Below are 19,464 nucleotides of genomic sequence, written 5' to 3' on the forward strand. Positions count from 1 at the left end.
CTTACAATTTTTACCCTATAGGAATGTGTAGGTTAGTACATGGCAGAGATGGGATACAGATCTACATCTGAATGAGTCCAAAGACTGTGCTCTTTGTGTGAGATCACCTATTAATGGTGAATATTATCATTATTATCAAATTTGATACTTAAAGCTATAATTTTTTTCCTAGAATGTCATGAAACCAAGCTTAGCAAAGCTAATGACTGCTGTTCAACAATCCCAGAAAAACAGTAAGCTATTTGAAGAGTCTGTTCTTATGTTATGGACTGATTTGAAGTCACAGATATTTTCATGTACCCTTTACTTTGTTTTTACTGTAGTAGAAGCAAAATATGCCATTGTGAAACCTGAAAATAAGATCTTCTATGAGGACAATAAATCTCATAGTGAGAATGAAGATCTGGCTGAGACCCTTCCTAAACCGTCAAAAACAGTCCAGGGCCTTTCTCATCCTGATTTTCCCTCACCTGAACCTCTTGTAAAACCTCCTTTCATGCCTTTAACAGTCGCTGGTCTTACAAAGGTAAGTTGTGTTGTTTTAAGTTATTTCCCCATTGTTTTTCGTATACCATCCCCCTGATCCTAGTAATGAAAAGGATCCTAGAAAGAAATGGAGGTCCTGAAGAACAGAATAGAAAATAAGTAACAAGAGATATATATGTACAGGACTGGGTTTTATAAAGGTTAGTGGGAGTAAACAATTCTTAGGTATGCCGTTATGAAAGGAAAGAATTAAAAGGCAACTAGAAAGAATAGCTATATGAATGTGAAGATGAGGGTGAAGGGGAAATATTCTTTTAAGAAAGGTAAGATGAAAATAAAGATTTAATAAGAGAATCAAGATTAGGAGATTATTATAAAGAAACAACAGAAATGGGGTTAAGGGAGAGCAGAAACTTGCTATATTATAATATATGATAGAAATTATTTTAAATGCAAATTAAGAAAAGAAAGCCAGGTAATGAAAAAAATGTTCAAAATTGCTTATAGCTGATTTTTATGAAAAACTGAAGGAAAATTTAGTTCTCAACTATTTTTTGTTCATTGAAGTGTTTATTTGAAGTCTTTTTTTGGTAATCCTCACTTTTAAGCTTAATAAAGTGACCCCTTATATTTAATCTAGCAAAACCTGTGTTCATAGATAATGTAAAGTGAAGTCTGTTATAGGCCTTATCAGATTTATTATGAATTATGAATTTTTGGCCCTTTTTTCTTGTGTTTTCTAACTTATCTTACTGTTTGGTATATACTTAACTTGCTTTTTTCTAAAGGTTTTTATTAAAATATAGCTAACATACAATATTATATTAGTTTCAGGTGTGCACCATAATTATTCAGTATTTAAATACCTAAAGAAGTGTTCACCAGCAACCATCTGACACCGTACCATGTTATCACAGTATTATTGACTATATTCCCAATGTTCTATAATTTAGTCTTAATTTGGTCACAGGAAAGAGGCAAGCACAGCATTTACCTGCTCTGCCATCTTGTCTGTAATGCTGTACATTACATCCCCATGACTTATTTGTTTTATACCTGGAAATTTGAACCTTTTATTCCCCTTTACCTTTCCCCGCCTTTTAAATTTTTAAATTGCAGTTAACATTCAATAGTATTTTATATTGATTTCAGGTGTACAGCACCTGAAATTAGACTTTTGTATAATTTAAGTAGTGATCCCCCTGACTAGTCTAGTACTTTTAGTAATTTAAGTGGTTAGCCAGGTGGAAGGAAGTATCAACACAGGAAAGATGTCATCCACCTGCTGGCCACATGGGAGGAGGGCTCAACACAGGGACTATGGCGGCTTTCTCTCCAGCCCTCATCCTGAAGCCACACAACTCTGTTCCTCCCTGTATGTCTCTGGCACCTCCTGAGCCACAGTCGCTCCACCAGAGTCCAGGGTGAGGGCCTGGGAGTGAGTGAATCTGTGCGGGGTGGGGGTGGGGGGTGTGCCCTTTAAGTGCACACCTGGTTTTCCAGCCACCTTCTGTTTCAATTGGGTGGACAAAATCAATTCCTGCTGGTTTTTCACAGCCAGGTATTGAGGGGCCTTCTCTTTCTGGCACTTGTGTTCTGGTTTGGGGAGCCTGGTGTGGGCCTGGGACCCCTCGCTCCTCAGGGGTAGAACTTTGCAGCTGAGATATTCCTCCTAATTCCTGACTGCCACATGTAGGTGTGGGAACAGACTTTTTATGTCTCCACCCCTCCTACTAGTCTCAAGGTGGCTTCGTCTTTATATCCTTAGTTATAGGATTTCTGTTCAGCTAGTCTTCAGATTGTTCTCCAGTTTGATTGTTCTATAATTTAGTTTTAATTTGGTCACAGGAAGAGGCAAGCACAGCTTTTACCTGCTCTGCCATCTTGTCTGAAACTCTTAACTTGCTTAATTAACTGATCTTACTGTTTGGTAAAATCTTGGTAGGTGTTTTAGATTTTTAAAAAACAAAGATAAGGAAATAAATAGCACTTTACTTTTTTCATTAATCAAAATTAAACTTTCTGGTTATGTAAATGAGGTACTTAATCTGTATTCATTGAATGAGAAAATAAATCTTAAGCTATAACACTCTAAAATAAAAAAACAAAATTTTTTTTCTGTAAAGATTCTTTGAAAAAATTTTTTTATTATATAATTCTTTTTATATGAAATATCCAGAATAAGTTAATCCATAGAGACAGAAAGCAGATTAGTGGTTGCCAGGGGCTGGGGGGTAGGGGAATTGGGAGTGACTCTTTAATGAGAATGGGATTTCCTGTTGGGGTGATGAAAATGTTTTGAAATTAGGGGTGATCGTTGTATAACATTGTGAATGTACTAAATGATACTGAATTTTCCATTTTATTTTTTAAAGATTTTTTTAATTGGGGAAGGGGAACAGGACTTTATTGGGGAACAGTGTGTATTCCCAGGGCTTTTTCCAAGGCAGGTTGTTGTCCTTTCAATCTTAGTTGTGGAAGGCACAGCTCAGCTCCAGGTCCAGTTGTCAGGACTCGAGGAATCGAACTGGCAACTTGTGGTTGAGAGCCCACTGGCCCATGTGGGAATCAAACCGGCAGCCTTTGGCATTAGGAACATGGAGCTCCAACCACCTGAGCCACCGGGCCGGCCCCTGAATTTTTCATTTTAAAATGGTTAATTTTATGTTTTGTGAACTTTTACCTCACTAAAAGAACACTGTCACAGCAATAATCAAACAGTCAATGAAATTAAGATCATGTAATACATTTTAAAACAATCAAATGGACTCATTTAAAGCATGTCTTCTGTTGTTGCTTTTTTAACTTAATGATATTTCTTAGATATTGCTCTCTAAGGGGCTATTTTGTTCTTTGCAATGACTGCAGAGATGTCCATTGTGCAGAAGTCACATGAATTTTTTATTTGGTCCCCTGTGGATAGACAGCCAGTTGTTTTGCCATTATAAACAATTATACATAGAACATCTCTGAGTGCCAGCCTGTGGCGTCCTCCATGGCAGGGTCAGACTGAGCAGGCCTGCAAGGGTGCACAGACTTCAGCAGGCCCCCTCTCTGTGTTCTCTGTGTGCCCAGGACTGCTTCACTTTAGGGCTTGTTCGGGAAGGGGGGACAAAAGGAAGAAACAAACCAGAAGAAGGCATGAAATGGGAGCTGCAGGGAAGAGGAAGGGCTGAGCAGAATGTGGTCCCAGCACGGGCTTGGGAGGCAGGTAGCCTGGGCTTGAGCCCACTCTACCATTTCCTAGCTTCAAGAATGTGGGAAACTCACTTAGCCTCTTGGAGCTAGGGATTCTGATTTATTTTTTCCCAATAATATCTGCAATTAATGGACACATATGCACACATCAAATGAATGAAATCACAATTTATGATTTTTTCTAATATAAAATGCTTAGTGAAGGAAAGATTATCAACAGAGTGTACAAAGTTATTTCTAAAAGATGATTTTTTTGCTTTTTAGAATATCTCCAGCAATGGGTACATTTCTTATTATACTTAAGAAACTTTATTAACTTCGGCATTCATAGTTAAACCTAACATGAAAATTCTTTCGTATCTAAAACTCGGAGATCCCGGTGACTTGATTTTTTAGTACCTTTCTTCATTCAGTCCTACTTGATGATCACAGATGTATTTAAAGACTTTTAAATCTTCAACTTGGATAATCACAGTTTTATCAGGTTTTTTATAGTAGTTTTTTTCTGTAATCTTTTACTATTAGGGAATGTAGAATAGATAGGATATTAGAGCTATCAGTGTGCTGTTCACAGGAGAATAAGGAAACCATGTGAATTTTAAAATAGAGCTTTATATTTCTTTCATACATGATACTAGTACTTAAAAATGCCTTGTAATTCTATAATTACATAAGCATTTGTCTTTCACAGTTTAAAACTTGTCTTTTAACATTAATTGTTAAAAAGGAGTCTTCTTGTAACATTGTGAATTGGTGTTTGACAATTAAATTTTTTCATTAAAGTGCTTATTACTACAATATTCTAGAAATAATCTTTGCATATATCCATCAAAGGGTATTTTATATTGTTGAAACAGATTTTGCAATATACTCGTATAACTGAAAAATTGAATCCCACTGTTTTTTTTATCTGCTCTCGTTTTTATTTTCAAAATTTCACAAATTCTGTGTAGGTTTGCATTATTTAATTATATCAGGTTAGTGCATTTTACAGATACTTATCTTCTTAACATCTTATGCTTTTCCTGAGTAAAGTCATCTGTTTCTACTCTACATGTATTTATCCAGATTTTCCTTCTAAGTTCCCGTAGTGCCTCAAATTTGATATGTCCCAAACTAAAGACATTTCCCTGGACCCTTTCCTTTTTCCTGACTCTCTGTAATCTACTCTGTCATCTATTTTCCCCATCCTGGTAAAAGCACCATTGAAACACTGAATCATGAAAAATCATGGACTCCAACCCTCCTGAAATCACCACTTCCAGTCAATCATCAAGTTTCATATTTTCTACGTGCTTATCATTTCTTTATGTCTCATTACCGTAATTCAGTTTCTCACCTTTAATTTTGAAATACTCTTTTGTAATTTGCTCCCCTTATGTTCATGTTTACATTGCTGCCAGTGCGACTGTTCTAAAATATATTTGTGATGATGCAACACCTCTGCTTATTGAGTGGCTCCCCATCACGTGAGGGTAAAATTCACACGCCAGCGTAACACTTGCCTTCTTTGGCTTGTTTCTGGTCCTGTAGTTTTATCTCTCCATCCCATTCTCAGTGTTCCAGGTTTGGTGCCCTCACTTACAATATGTTGTTTCATGCCTCAGGTTTTTGCTCCTGCTGCCCTTTCTAGAATTCCCTTCTCGCCTTCCCTCTGCACTTAGGATATCTTTCATGATGCAGCCTTATCTCTGCAGCATCTCCTGACTTTCCCAGGTACTGACTGTTGACTCTTCTGTGCCCTTACTGTACTTTATTCACTTCAGGTGTAGTACTAGTGAGTGATACTTTTCAGTTCTTGTTGTTTTCATGTATCTGTACCCCTACTGAAATATAGGACAAAATCTTTTATTTGTATTTCCAGCTTCTCCTGGGGCAATGCCTATGATTTGATGGACACAGTAAATGTTTGTTGTCTTGCTGACTGAGGGACTAAGTGAGCAAGTGAGCAAGTAAATAAATATGATGTTTTCTGAAGTTGGGTTTTTGTTTTGTTTTGTTTTTATAGGAAGAAGCAACACAGCCAGCAATTAGAAAAAAAGAAAATGGTGTGGATATTATTGAAAGTGCTCCACAAGAGCAAACCAATAATGACAATTTGACTTATGTTGATGCGGCACACAAAAGTAATAGAAGTGGTAAGTTAGTGACTATCTGTGATTTTTTTCTGTGCTTAAATGCTTATAAACAAATCTAACATGTGTCGATTCAAATATGATACCTTTTTCTTTTAAGTATTTATTTTCTTTCTTGAAAAGTATCCCAACTATTACCAACTTATTCTTCTTGCAAATACTTCAATCCTCTGAATTTCTTTTCTGCTATTGCTTTTATTTTATTGCAATTCTCATGAATGGAAATAGACTTGTATATGTATTTAAAATCCATATAAAAATATTTACATTAATGTATCTGTGACTACATTTTATAGATAAAATGTCAGCATTAGGTTTAGAAGAAGAAGATGTAGAATCACCTTGGGATTCTGAGGTACTGTCTTTTATTATTATTGTTATTATTTTAGATATCAGCATTGACTATTCTTAAAATATAAACAGTATGCTTAAAATATAAACAGTATGCTTTCTCACCTCTGCATTTTTCCATAAAAATTATTTTCTTATGTTTTTTAAGCTATAGTTAATAAAATAACTGTGCTAAATATAATAATACTGCATAGTAAATTCTGCTAATTTGCAAGATTCACTTAATGAAATCAGTGTAGTATAGTATAAAAAAACTAAGGCTTCAAAACCATAAGGAATCAGTTTGGTTTCTGAAGTTAAGTTCACTTAAAAACTAAAGAATTATTCCAGGTCAGCCTATAGCCAAATGTATTATTCTATAGCATATATGAATGTGTAAAACTACTAATGAGATTCAGAGAGAAGCAATTTGCATTGTAGTTTTTTTTATCACTTGGAACTTGAAAGATAATGCCTGAGATTGCAAAGTTTTATTATATTTGGATTGTCAAGCAGATCTGAAAGGAACTTTTCCAGAGAAGGAAGAGCATGGTGGATAGTAATAAATATGTAGGATTACATTAACAACAATTTGGCTTAGTGGTGTTTTGATAAGTAACAACTGTTTTTGATAGTTAAAATAACATGCATTAAGTAACTTATAGCAACCGTACTTGTAATAATATAAGTACAAAGTAGTGATGAGCTAATCTGACACCTTAGCTGTGGAAAGAGATAGGAAGGGTGTTATTTTGATATAGGCATCTGCAGCCTGGTGGTACAAGCAATGTATTTGAAGTCTAAGAACAAGCTAGCATCCTGGATTGGTTACTTACTAGCTATGGGATCTTGGGAAAACTTTTTAACCTGCCCATGTCAGTGATCTGATTCATAATGATGGTAGTCATACCTACCTTTCAGGGATGTGTAATGAACAGATGTGATAGCAAATGTGGAAACACTTTGTAAACTGTAAAGGGTGGTGTGGAAATATAAGACACAGTGATCACAGTGGCTTGTAGTGACTTATTAATATTGGGACACTTTCTGTAACCTGAAGGACAATGAATGGCAGTGGTGACAAGAACAGAATGGGAAAATTAGAAGGGACATGTGGATTTCTAATTTGGGGGTATTAAGGTTCAGGAGACTGTGACTGGCCATGTCCCAGAGGTCTGTAGTGGTTTGGGACGTGAGGCCTTCTTGATGAAATCTTAAATATTTTGACCTAAAGCAAATTTCTGTTATTGGATACCAACCGTATGCCAGGCAGTTTGGCACTGAGTGTAGAAGTTGAGGGGTTAAGCTATAGTCGTAGGAGCAGGAAAACAGCACATGCTTCCTATAAATGTTAGGTTAGAGAATAAGGGGGGGAGAATAAGGGGGAGTTACAGTTGGAATGGGAGTAGGAGTAGAATTTAGGTGGTCAGAAAACCTGAGTGTGACAAAAGCTGCCAAGTGAAGCACAAGAAGGAGCCAGTCATGTGAAGGTCTAGGAGCAAAACCTGCTGGACAGAGACAACAGTGGATCGCATTGCTCATCATTTACTCTGATGTCTTAGAAAGGCCAGGAAGCAGCCTGTACGGTAGCCATCATCAAACCATCCTTATAGCTGTTGTTTTGTGTAGAAGAGAAATAAAATGTGCATAATAAGTGCCTGGCTCATTTTAGATGGTTAATAAATAAATGTTTTTATTTTTCCCTACTGAAAGCTTACTATAATTTTTCTGAAGAGTTGCATAGCTATGTAAAATTTTTGACTATTATTTAAACATAATTTAAAAAATGCTTTTCTTAGTACCTTGCCATTTCATTCAATGATTTTTCCTATTAAAACTTTTATCAAATAATAGTTAGCTTTCTCCAAGTCCTTGTTTACCTAAATTTAGTAGGTTCTAAACTGTTCTGTTTAGATGCAACACTACATACATCAAGGCTTCTTATCATGTCAACTATCTTATTTGAACAGAAAACAACTCTGTCAGTAGAAATATTTAAAATTCATATCAAGTACACGTCTTAGAGGATTTGCTTAAATGCGTAGTTTTCCGTATGTCCAGTGACCTTGATGGGGATGCAGAGTAGATGAAGGTGATTGGAGTCAGTTCCTGGTGAGATGTGCACAGACATCAGGACGGTGTCTCTGAAGTGCTCACTCAGCTTTGAGACTCCATGACAGTCAGGCAGGAGCCACATGACAGGCCTGAGCTTCACAGTGTCTATGTGGCTCCCTGCTTACATGGTTCAGTTTTCAGTACGTGTTGGCCTGATTGTTCAGTCTAATTGCATTAAAAGTGGGAAATTCAGATATTTTCTTACAAGGGACTAGAAATCTTTATACAACTCATTATTGATATAAATTTTAACAGAGTTTCTCTGCAAGCCTTCCACAGAAGTATGTTGATCATTTCTCTGGTGCTGCAGATCAAAGAGGAAAAAATATACTTACTGGACAAGTAGCAGGTAAGACCTTCTACTTTTTTGTATTTTATTTAAAAAGTCATTAACAGGATGTCGATTTAAAGCATGAATACACGAGCCGACCCGTTGGCTCAGATGGTTGGATCACCATACTCCTAACGCCGAGGTCACTGGTTTGATTCCCACGTGGGCCAATGAGCTGCGCCCTCTACAGCTAAGATTGTGAACAACAGCTCTCCCTGGAGTTGGGCTGCTGTGAGCAGCTGGAGGTTGCTGTGAGCTGCTGTGAGCGGCCAACCGACGACTGACCACTGACTGCCTCAGCCGAGGGGAGCTCAAGGCTTATAATACCAGCAGGGCCAGGGAGCTGTGTCCTACACAACTAGACTGAGAAACAATGGCTTGAACAGGAGTGCGGGGGTGAGAAGAAAGGGGAAAAAACAAATAAAGCATGAATACTGATACAGTCTAATAGCTAAAGAAAACCACCTATTAAATGCCTAGTGAGGAAAAGGAAGTGAAAAGGAGACAAGTTGTTTATCTTATCAGGTACCAACAACAAATTGGGAGTGCCAGTACAGGAGCTCAATTATTTGTTCCATTTCAAGACTCTCTAAGACCTAAGGAGAGTCAGGAAATAAAGAAGAGGAAAAGAATAAAAGAGGGAATGAAGAACAAGAAAGGCAGAAATTGTAGGGAGTAAGTGAAGAAAAATGAAGTGGAAGGTGGTAAAATAATAATTTAGAAAAAAGAAGAGCAGAGTTTTTGAAATGTGGGAAGAAAGTGAGCTTCTACAGGTAGTACCAAAACTTGTCAGTCAAGTACAGTAAAATGTCCCTGCTCATCCTCTTTTCCTCACGGTTGGGACGGCATTACAGACTGAGGTACCTGACCATGTAGAGCTCTATTTTATCTACCAGGGATGAACTTAAGCCTATGTGGTCAGCTGTAAATGTATATTCTTTAATGCCATATAAAACGCTGTTACTTCATAGGGTAGTATCATATAGAGCAAAATAAGAGCATTGGAATGAAGCAGAGAGTAAGATTGGTTATGGGATTATCAGGGAAGCAATAACCTGACCAAAAGTCCATGACTCCGAATGCAGTTGCAGTTTGGGGGGAAATGATAGCAGTGGGTCTTGTATCTGTATGTCTCACAAGGATTGAGGGGGCACCAAGGTGCTGGTCCACAGGCCATGCTCTGTGCAGAGAGGGGGGCTGACTTCTCTTCAGAGAATTCTGGAAGAGGAGACATTGGATAGTTGGAGACATAAAAGGATCCAGGAACAGCATTATTTTGTTTTTCTTTCTGACCATATTTATAACCAAAGGGAAGGAAAGAGATGAAGAAACAGAGTTTATAGCTGTAAGATACTACTATTAAACAGAGAGGAAAAAAAAAATGGTGGGGATAATCCACAAAAAGAATGGAAAAGGGGAAGTATCCAGACCACAGGTCTAAAAATTACTTTTGAAGAGGAAGTGGGGTAGTAAAGAGAAGGAGGGAGGAAAGAAAGGCTTCAGCTAGGTAATTTTGGAGTCGATGAGGAAATGTGAGAGACCTCACTTTTCATGGCTTTAGTATATTTGCACTGAAACAGAAGATGAGATCCTTGCTGTTCCAAGGAGGGAGTGCTGCTCCAAGCAGGAGGGAGTGCTAGAATGGGGTAAGCTGCAGCCACTCACTTATCCTCCTCAGGATTCTCAGGCATCAAAAAAATACATCTGCTACACTGGTATTTGCTATTCAAATGAGATTAATTTGAATATAAAAGCATTGGCTGTTTTATTAAGGTAGCTAAGTTTTTTATAAGACAGCTGTTTCATAAAAATCCTTTAAAGACTAGCATGACATACCAAACCAAAGTAATTTTGGAAACGAAAGAAATTATATAGCGTTTATTCCCTAAGTGTCAAAATTGTTATTTTTGGTAAATATTACACTGATTTTAAATATAAAAGATCTTTAATATTTAATATTTCTGTGGCAATTAAATTAATTATTTTCTTTTAATAACCATATTTCAATATTGAAAGCTCATTCTACATTATTTCTTAGATGTGTTTTATATCCCTTCTTGCATGAGTGGATCAAGAAACTGTAAGATGGCTAAACTAGAGGATACAAGAAGTATAGGCACACCAGTAGCCCACATTGGTATGAAAAAAAAATGAAGATTTTTATTAACTATTATTCTACAAGTGTATGTCCAAGTTGATCGATTTATAACACTTCCTCTGTTGAGAAATGAATTATGCATTCAACTGAACTGTCATCACAACTGTGTACTTCCTAAATTCCAGAACAGATGGAAGAACATGATAAATACTTATAGCATAATGGTATAAATGTTTCTGATGTATTATTGCATTAAAGATACGCTGTTGTATTCTATCATCATCTTGCACATTGAGCCTGTCTGGATCATGGTTTGTCCCTCTGATGAAGGATCACGTTTTTCCCCATCAATCAGCACGTTCGCATTGGTTATGCACACTTTTCTATTTTAGTTATAGTCATTGGAAACATACTTTTGAAATCTCATCTGCATGTTTTGTGAAACCTATATTCCTGTTTTTTCTTCAGTATTTAGAGTGAATTCGTATTTCTATCTTGCTGCTGTCCAAACAGCTCCCTCTCTCCCCGAAAAACCACCAACACCTAATGTAGTCATTTCCAAAGCCACGCATGAGGATTCAGCTCCATACTAACTCTGCATGAACGTATAGTTAGCTTTCATATTTGCATATGATTGAGTATATGTCCCTTTGCTTTTTAGATTCTCCTGAAAAATATCCTCACTTGAAGGTAATAACTTTTATATTTTTATTTTGACTTGTTAACTACAGATTGTATGAAATGTACATTATTTATTACTCACCTTGTTTCCACATCCATTCAGCTTACTGTTGAAGCAAAAGATCCTGACTCTAACAAAGCTGCAGGAATGGAGGATGTGCAAACACCCACATCAGGTATGTTTTGTAATACCAATTTTTCTCTGCAAAGGAGTGCACGAAAATATTTGACATGCGCAGAATCTTCTCATTCCTAATTCCTGTTTGTTTGGTGTTTTTTGCAAATTTAATTGAAGGATTTGACATAAATAATGCAGATGTCATTGTTGGTATCCATGTTTGAGAAAAAAGATATTTACAACAATAAGAAAAAGAGATTTTAAAAACATGCGCTTGAACTAAGATGTTTCTATTTTTGTTTCAATACCCTAAACTTCCCAGTTTGGGATCCCAGAGGTTAATTTTCACACACACAGATTTTTTCCAGTGTTTTAAAATGCTTCTTTGATTTTGACCTTTATCTAGAGTAAAGCCTCAGTTGCTAATGTGTCAACTGTTAATTTTTGTGTTTTAATTTTACTTCATATTAGTGTCATTACACCAATGATCTTAAGCCAACCAGATGTTCTGATTAGCAGACTCTGTGTGTGTGTGTGTGTGTGTGTGTGTGTGTGTGTGTGTGTGATGTCTTTGATTATTAAAAATGGTAGAAGTAATTAATCATAATATTTGGTAGACAGTCTTTGAAACAGTAATTCTGAAACTTTTTGGCTTTAGGATCCTTTTATACTATTAAAAGACATTGAGAATTCCAAAGAATTTTGTTTAAGTAGGTAGCATCTATTGATATTTACAATATTAGGAATTAAAACTGAAAAATACCAAAAACAAGCACCCACATTAGCCATTAGAGCTATGACCCAGCGACCATTAGAACTGATACTGTGTTGAGGTCCAGCTGCCTGCCGCTTGAAAAAGTTAAAAATCGAGAGCTATGGTTGGTGGAAAGAAAAGCAGGTTTATTTAGAATGCTGGCATTCTGGGAGAATAGCAGACTCCTGTCCAAAGCCCATCTCCTCGTTTCTTGAATGGGGAGAAGGTTTTGTAGGTACACAAGAAGAACAAGGGAAAGGGGGAGTTGGTTAGGCAGGTCCTAGGGCTGAAATCACTTTCTGGGGTCTGGTCTGTTTTAAGATAATATTATCTCCATACTCCTAAGGCCTGGGGCTTTATGTGTCATCAGTAAAAACTGCAAGGGGATTGTAGATTGGATTCCAATCTACAATTGGGTGCCTGAGGATTAAGAAGTTGCCCTTTTCAGGTTAGGATTCTGTTCATTGAATGGATTTAACGAGGTAAGTGTAGCCTTGAAAAAGGGAAGAAAACAGTTCTTAAGTCAATCAGTGAGGGGAGAAACAAATAGAAAAACAGCTGAATATCAGGGTGGATCAAACTGACAAGTGGCTAGATAGTGAGCTATGTGGTAAGTCAAACTGCAAACTAGCTAAGTCTGATTACATTATTGATTTACCAAATTTCACCTTTACATTGCCACCCATCATATGTTCATTTTATTACTATAAAAACAGTAAGGTTAGATTAGAGAGGAAACAAAACAACTGTATTATTTAAGACAATTTCTAAATCCAGGGATACGAGTGGGGACCACTCTTGCTACTTCTGTGTTTCCCTGAAAATAAGACCTAGCTGGACCATCAGCTCTAATGCGTCTTTTGGAGCAAAAATTAATATAACACCCAGTCTTAAAATAAGACTGGGTATAATATAATATAATAATATAATGCTAGGTCTTATATTAATTTTTGCTCCAAAAGACGTATCCTTACTCCAGTGGTCTTCCACATCCAAAGCAGGCTCGTTTACCTGGTGTACCTCTTCTGGGGCTGCCGGGATTGTTTCGGATACCAGAACCGGAAAGAACCCAAGCGGCACTCAGAGAGTTAGGAGAGTCAGCTTTATTACACTGGCGGGCTCAGCGGGATCCTTTCCAAAAGACTGAGCCCCTAGCAAGGTTGTGAGCAGGTTTTTATGGGTTGGGGACTTCCTTGAGTCGGGGACGGGGTAGGTGTCGTCTGCTGATTGGCTCGGGGTGTGGCTTGGAGGGGGTTATGCGGAAGTGGGCTGGGGCTTAGGCTGGGGACTTCTCTCTTTGTTCAGGCCACCATCTTAGGTCAGTTCCATGTGGCAGGGAACCATCTTAGGTCAGTTTCTCCATCAGGATGACCCTGAGGTGGCCCTGGACTTGGCTTGTCTATTAACTGCAACCAAAAATCTGGCCTGTCTCTGGCCTTGTCCTCCGGTCTCACTGTTCGTTTACTCCTCGTTTTCCCTGTCTCAGTTGTTAAACACTTGAACAAATTCCCTGGCCTTCTTTTAGGATCTGAGCCTCTTTATCAGGGATGTAATAGTAGGCCAGAACCCTTATAATAGCCTGTTAGATTAGGGGAAAACATCAGGCCAAGCTTCCTTACACTGGCCTACATTCTGACACTGAGGAGGGCACATGAACTCTAGCAGTCCTAAAATACAAAAGTTTACATAACTATTAGCAAATTTAGTTCTTAGATTTATTTTTTTATTTTTTTAAGTAACCAAGGACCTGATTAAGACAATATAAATTATTATTATTATTTTTTAAACTTTTATTTATTTTAAGTGTGTTTTTCCAGGACTCATCAGCTGTAAGTCAAGTAGTTGTTTCAATCTAGTTGTGGAGGGCGCAGCTCAGAGTGGCCCATGTGGGGATCTAACTGACAACCTTGTTGTTAAGAACACTGCTCTCTAACCAAGTGAGCTAACTGGCCGCCCCAATATAAATTATTTTGATGACACGTAATCTTTGCTTTTCAGGCAGAACATTTTTCATGTCAGTAGCAGACCAATAGTCTAACAAATTTTATCTTATTTAGCAGAGAGAGAAAACCTAACTAATTTTGTACTAGCTTACTTTTGATCTTTAAATGTACCTAATTAATTGCATTTTGCTGAACCATATATAAAATTATTTTAAGCTTTTTCTTCACAAACCTTCTACAACTTTCCCAGTCCCTCTTAGTTTGTCTCCTCTCGCACATTCAGAAATAACTATCCTTAGGGCAAACTACTTTCTTTCAATTCCTTCAAAAATGTTATTTCCATACCTTATACCTTCCTTGAAAACACACATCATTTTCTTTCATATTAATTAGAATCCATAACCTTCAGAACCTTAATTTTTACTGACAACTAAAAGCAAGCAGTTAGCATTTACATTGGTAAATCCACGAACATATTTTGTAACCTTCGAAAGTATAAGATTTTGTAATAAATTATAAGATATATTTATTAACAGACCTTAATCTATCTTTTAACATTCTTGTGACAAGAAGCCAGAAGTGGATGAACTCAGACTTATCCAAAAATCAATATTTCAGCATTTTGTTATTTTGAAATACCTAGATATTCAGTAATTTTTATCATTTAGCACAACTAAGTAAACCTGAAGTAAACAGCTTAGTAACGTCTTAGTCAACAGATGCTGAGAAACCACATCCAGATATCCCCACTATATAATTATTACTGAAAAGTTTCATCTAAAACCTTCTTTCAGTTAACATTTTATTAGTTTTTAACTCTATGAGATTTCAAAGTTAATTATTAACCAAGTTATTTTCTTGACAAATTTTGTAAGAGATAACATGGATTTATTTTTGTAAACCCAGGTAAAAAGATACCATATTTAATGTTAATAACCTGAAAAGACACATCTATTCAACCAAAAGTTAAACCAGCCTTAGTATCAAATATTTTCTTAGATCATGTGATCCTGAAAAGTACTTGGGTTAGTTTTTTGTTATTTAAAATTTATATAGGCACTTAATCTTTTTTCTTTAAGCCAATCAAACATTATAATCTGGTAATATCATCTGGAGACAAAACATTATATTATATATAAAACATAGGCCAACACAGATACCAGAGATCATATACATATACCAGAACTACCGTGTTTCCCCGAAAATAAGACCTAGCTGGACAATAGCTCTGTGTCTTTTGGAGCAAAAATTAATATAAGACCCAGTCTTATTTTACTATAAGACCCGGTGTAATATATAATATAATATAATGTAATGTAATGTAATATACTATAATATATAATGTAATATAATATAACATAATACCAGATCTTATATTAGATTTTGCTCCAAAAGATTCATTAGAGCTGATTGTCCGGCTAGGTCTTATTTTTGGGGAAACTTGGTATTAACAATTGCAGAGAGGACCTAAGATCTTACAATTGCCCCTTCAATTTCAAAGACCTGGAACAAAGGGGTTGGGGGGTATGGCTTTATAATTAGCCACTTGGTTTTAAAAGCATCTCTTCTTTTTTTCCTTCATTTACCTCAGCCCCAGGCATTCCTGGTTATAAGTGGATTAGGAGATGGGTGGAGTCCCCTTTTCTCTGAACTATCAGTTTGGTTCCCTTCCTTTCAGAGTCTATCATAAAGGCTTTTACATACACAATTTCAAACTATTTCCCAGACCTGTAACAGAACAATTCCAGTTGCAAAATAGTATAATAATTCAATGAACTACTGAGCAACCAGCATTCCCCAGAATCTAGTATATACATTAGCCAAGCAGAATTGCAATAGAATACTGATTTCTTTTTGGTCAGAGGCTTATAGCTGTAATCTTGCCAATGGCCCTAATATTCTGCCCATGGGCTCCCGCCTGGATTGAAACCTTAGATCCCAGTATTGAGCTGGAACAAAGGCAGTCACACTTGACACACAGACCTAAATATTCCCTGGATCAGACAGACAAAACCCAGACAGATACCACACAAAAAACAAAAAAACAAATTTGAATCTGAAGTTACAAAAACCAGACCTAGATAGGTGACAGATTTGGACGCGACAACGTCGTCTTACTCCATATACAGGGTCTGTTGATCATCAGCTAGTCGGCCAGTGGGCTAAAAAGCAGAAACCAGATGTGGCCTTAAGACCACCAGATGCCCAAAGATTAAGAGCAGGAGTGGTGGCTTTTACAGTGCGGCAGATGGGCCTCGCTTCCTGGGGAACCGTGTTGCTAACCACAAGCACGCTTCCAGAACCAGAGCAAGCTTGCAACCAAAGCCTCTTACTAGTGGGGTATTATGCCCTGTTGGATATTGCAGTGTTGTTACCGGAGAGCAGGCCCTTCTCGGTGTGGTGTCCAGGTTCTTGGCATCTTGAGCAAAGAATTGAACAAGACACAGAAATATAGTGGTGAAAGAGCATGTATTAGAAGTGAAAGTATACTCCAAAGAGGTAGGAGCGGGCTGAGCACAAAGAAGTGGCTCAAAAGGCTCAAAGGGCTCAAGGGCTCATTATTAGAAGGGTTTGGAGCGGGCCCCCGAGCAAAGCAAGGCTCAAAAGGCCCTGACTGGCAAGGACTTGGAGTTTTTATTTTCTTCTCTTCCAGAATGGGCTACTCCTCTCTATTTGTGGGGCTGCTTGATTGATACCTGTGATTGATAATGGCTAATGGTTATGGTAAACAAGGGCAAGTTTGGGCGGAGAGGGGAGGTTTTTTTGGTGGTCATTTCCCATAGACTATGTTGGACATGTAGGAATGTTACCTGACGTATCCAGGCATCTCAGAGACCAATTCCTGTCTCTAACTGCCTTCCTCATGTCCCCCTTGAGAGACGTGATCCCCATAAGTCTCTATGGGAAGTCGAGGGACAGGAGATCTCTTCTTCTGTGTCTGCTTCCTGCTGAATGTGGCCATTGTCCCTGCCTATTGGGGATTCACGGGACTCTCACCTTATCTGATCTTAGATGAGGGAAGGGGTCTCAAGATCCGCCTGGAGGACCATGTTGACCTCTTTGGTAGGGATGTACTGGAAGTCTTGGTGGGGCATCACTTGTATCCTAATGGGCCCTAGATGAGGAAAGATAGATTTTAGTTAATAGAGTTAAAAGTGTTGGCCCAAGAAGCAGAACTCAAAGCCATTGACACAGGGTGACTGCATGATGAAAAATTTGTTCACCTTCATAGAGCCTGGCCTTTCTTCTGGTTTAACTGGTCATTCGTTTATTGCTTACCTGGGAGCTGGGCCTGGAAAAAATGCTGTGATACAATGACCATAGTCAACAGACAATCACAAGCTTTAGGGTAATTATTTAAAGCAGAGGGTAGGAGATTTCTATGATTCAGGTTAAAAACAATCTGTTATTTATGATTAAGAAACTGATTTGAAAAATGATTATAACCAGGGGCTACGAAGCCAGAACACTAGGGAAAAGAAAACTTAAAGTTTCTATAGTGAGAAGCCCTTTCATTTGGCCCATATCAGTGTCACCTATTTGGCGCCAGTGGGTCAGTACGACCCCCAGATGGCCCTCAGAGAGGAGCCCTAGGCAGTGAGTGCAGAATCCTTGGACTGCGCATGCTGGGGGCCACTTCACTCTCTCAACCAGTAACTGGAAGCAGGAAAACAGAACAACCGCTTATTCTATCCCAACTGAGCAGAAAAACGTCCATGACAGGTGGACCCTGGTGCAAGACACCCCCTCCCCAGCAAAATTGCTCGGCAGCTACTTCCAGAGGTTGGTCTGTGCCAAGGAATCCGCCCAGTCCTAGGCAGCCCCCAAGACCCTCTGCAAGCTGAAAGACTTACTGGAGAAATCCTGAGGCAATCCCTTCGTGGTTGCCAGAAACTGTAACTGGAAGCCCAATGAGTCCGGGGCTCACGCTGACTGTGCCGTTCAGCCAGTACTATAGACCAACACAGGAGTTGGGTCACAGAATAAGTGTTTATTATCAGAGCACTGGTGGTCTGAGAAGGCAGCGGGTTAACACCTCCAAAAACTGCCTTAACATTCTCAGACCTGCTTAGGGTATTTAAGGGAAAATCAGGGCACTCTCCCAGAGATTGCATGATGGTTCCGAAAGTCTGTTGTTCTTTCATGATGCCCACCTCTGTCATCGTATCTCTTCTGGTGCCAGTGATCTGGGATGGTGGGGGGAGTAACCTGGGAAGAATGCTGAGCAATAGTTTGTGATTAGAGAGCATCTCCAGGGTGATAGCTGGAAGAGGGGCAAGGGTATCCCGAAGGCATTCTGAGCTCACACTGCTCAGATTTACTGTTTAAATAAAAAGGGAAGCCAGCTGGATGGGGGCAGGGCTCCGACTACAGGGGGCCCAGCTGGGTCCTGCTGCAGGGCTGTGATGTTACCACATATCATGTCTGTGAAAAACTCCACTGTATACATATAAGAGAATGAGAGTGAAAATGGCAAATGACATTCAGTATTACTGTGAAAATAGTTATGGACAGCTGAACTGATGGATTTTAGTATGCCAGGGATATACAGGGTTCCTGGATGCAAAATGATAAAGGGATTTTCGTGATGAAATAGGCTTTAAAGCTTCACTTCTACATTTGTTGCTTTTTTCTTTCACTTCTCTTAAAAATTTTTTTTTAATTAATGTTTAAATCTGACAATTTTGTTTAAAAAAAAGGAAAATATTTGTGTTATATATTCATTTCCTGTACTCTTCGGATCTAGCATAGACATACATTGATCCTATTTTTATATGAGAACAATAAGGTCACCCAAGAATGTCATTTCTCATATGAATTCTGAAGATATTGGTACATTTAGAAAGACCATCTCATTGTAATTAAGTATTTTCTTATTTGAAGAAGTACCATTCATTAAATGTTTTTTAAAACCCACGTTTTACCGTGCATATGAGGTCCGACAAGTTTGCGAACTCATCCTAGAAAAAGTGCTACATACCTCATTGCTGAGTATCACTACAGTCACCTTTGAAGTACTTCCTTTGGGAAGCTATGCACTGATGTCAGTGCCTAGTCCACTCTTCAAAGCAATTTTGGAACTCTTTCTGGAATGGCCATCAGAGCTGTCGTCATATTACCCTTAAGTTCTGAATGTCATCAAAATGCCTTCTTTTCAATATTTCCTTTATCTTTTGGTCAAGAGAGAAGTCACTGGGGGCCAGATCAGGTGAGTAGGGAGGGTATTCCAATACAGTTATTTGTTTACTGGCTGAAAACTCCCTCACAGACAGTG

General features: G+C 38.0%; 1 protein-coding gene across 6 annotated transcripts in view; it reads left to right on the forward strand.

Annotated features, from left to right (window-relative positions):
- The window catches only part of LOC109456700 (ankyrin repeat domain-containing protein 26), a 99,608-nt gene that overhangs the window by 27,657 nt on the left and 52,487 nt on the right, over positions 1-19,464 (forward strand). For 4 of the 6 annotated variants that reach the window (XM_074324972.2, XM_088789337.1, XM_088789338.1 and 1 more), the window contains 8 exons: positions 173-233; positions 324-526; positions 5,693-5,822; positions 6,116-6,174; positions 8,520-8,613; positions 10,634-10,732; positions 11,355-11,383; positions 11,478-11,550. In XM_074324972.2, coding sequence (XP_074181073.2) covers positions 173-233; positions 324-526; positions 5,693-5,822; positions 6,116-6,174; positions 8,520-8,613; positions 10,634-10,732; positions 11,355-11,383; positions 11,478-11,550 — 748 coding nt within the window. The remainder of the gene's footprint in view (positions 1-172; positions 234-323; positions 527-5,692; positions 5,823-6,115; positions 6,175-8,519; positions 8,614-10,633; positions 10,733-11,354; positions 11,384-11,477; positions 11,551-19,464) is intronic. The other 2 variants (XM_088789344.1, XM_088789341.1) reach the window with 1 other exon arrangement.

This window comes from Rhinolophus sinicus, chromosome 1, assembly GCF_057876585.1.
Source record: "Rhinolophus sinicus isolate RSI-liver-muscle chromosome 1, RSI-T2T, whole genome shotgun sequence".
Taxonomy (NCBI): domain Eukaryota; kingdom Metazoa; phylum Chordata; class Mammalia; order Chiroptera; family Rhinolophidae; genus Rhinolophus; species Rhinolophus sinicus.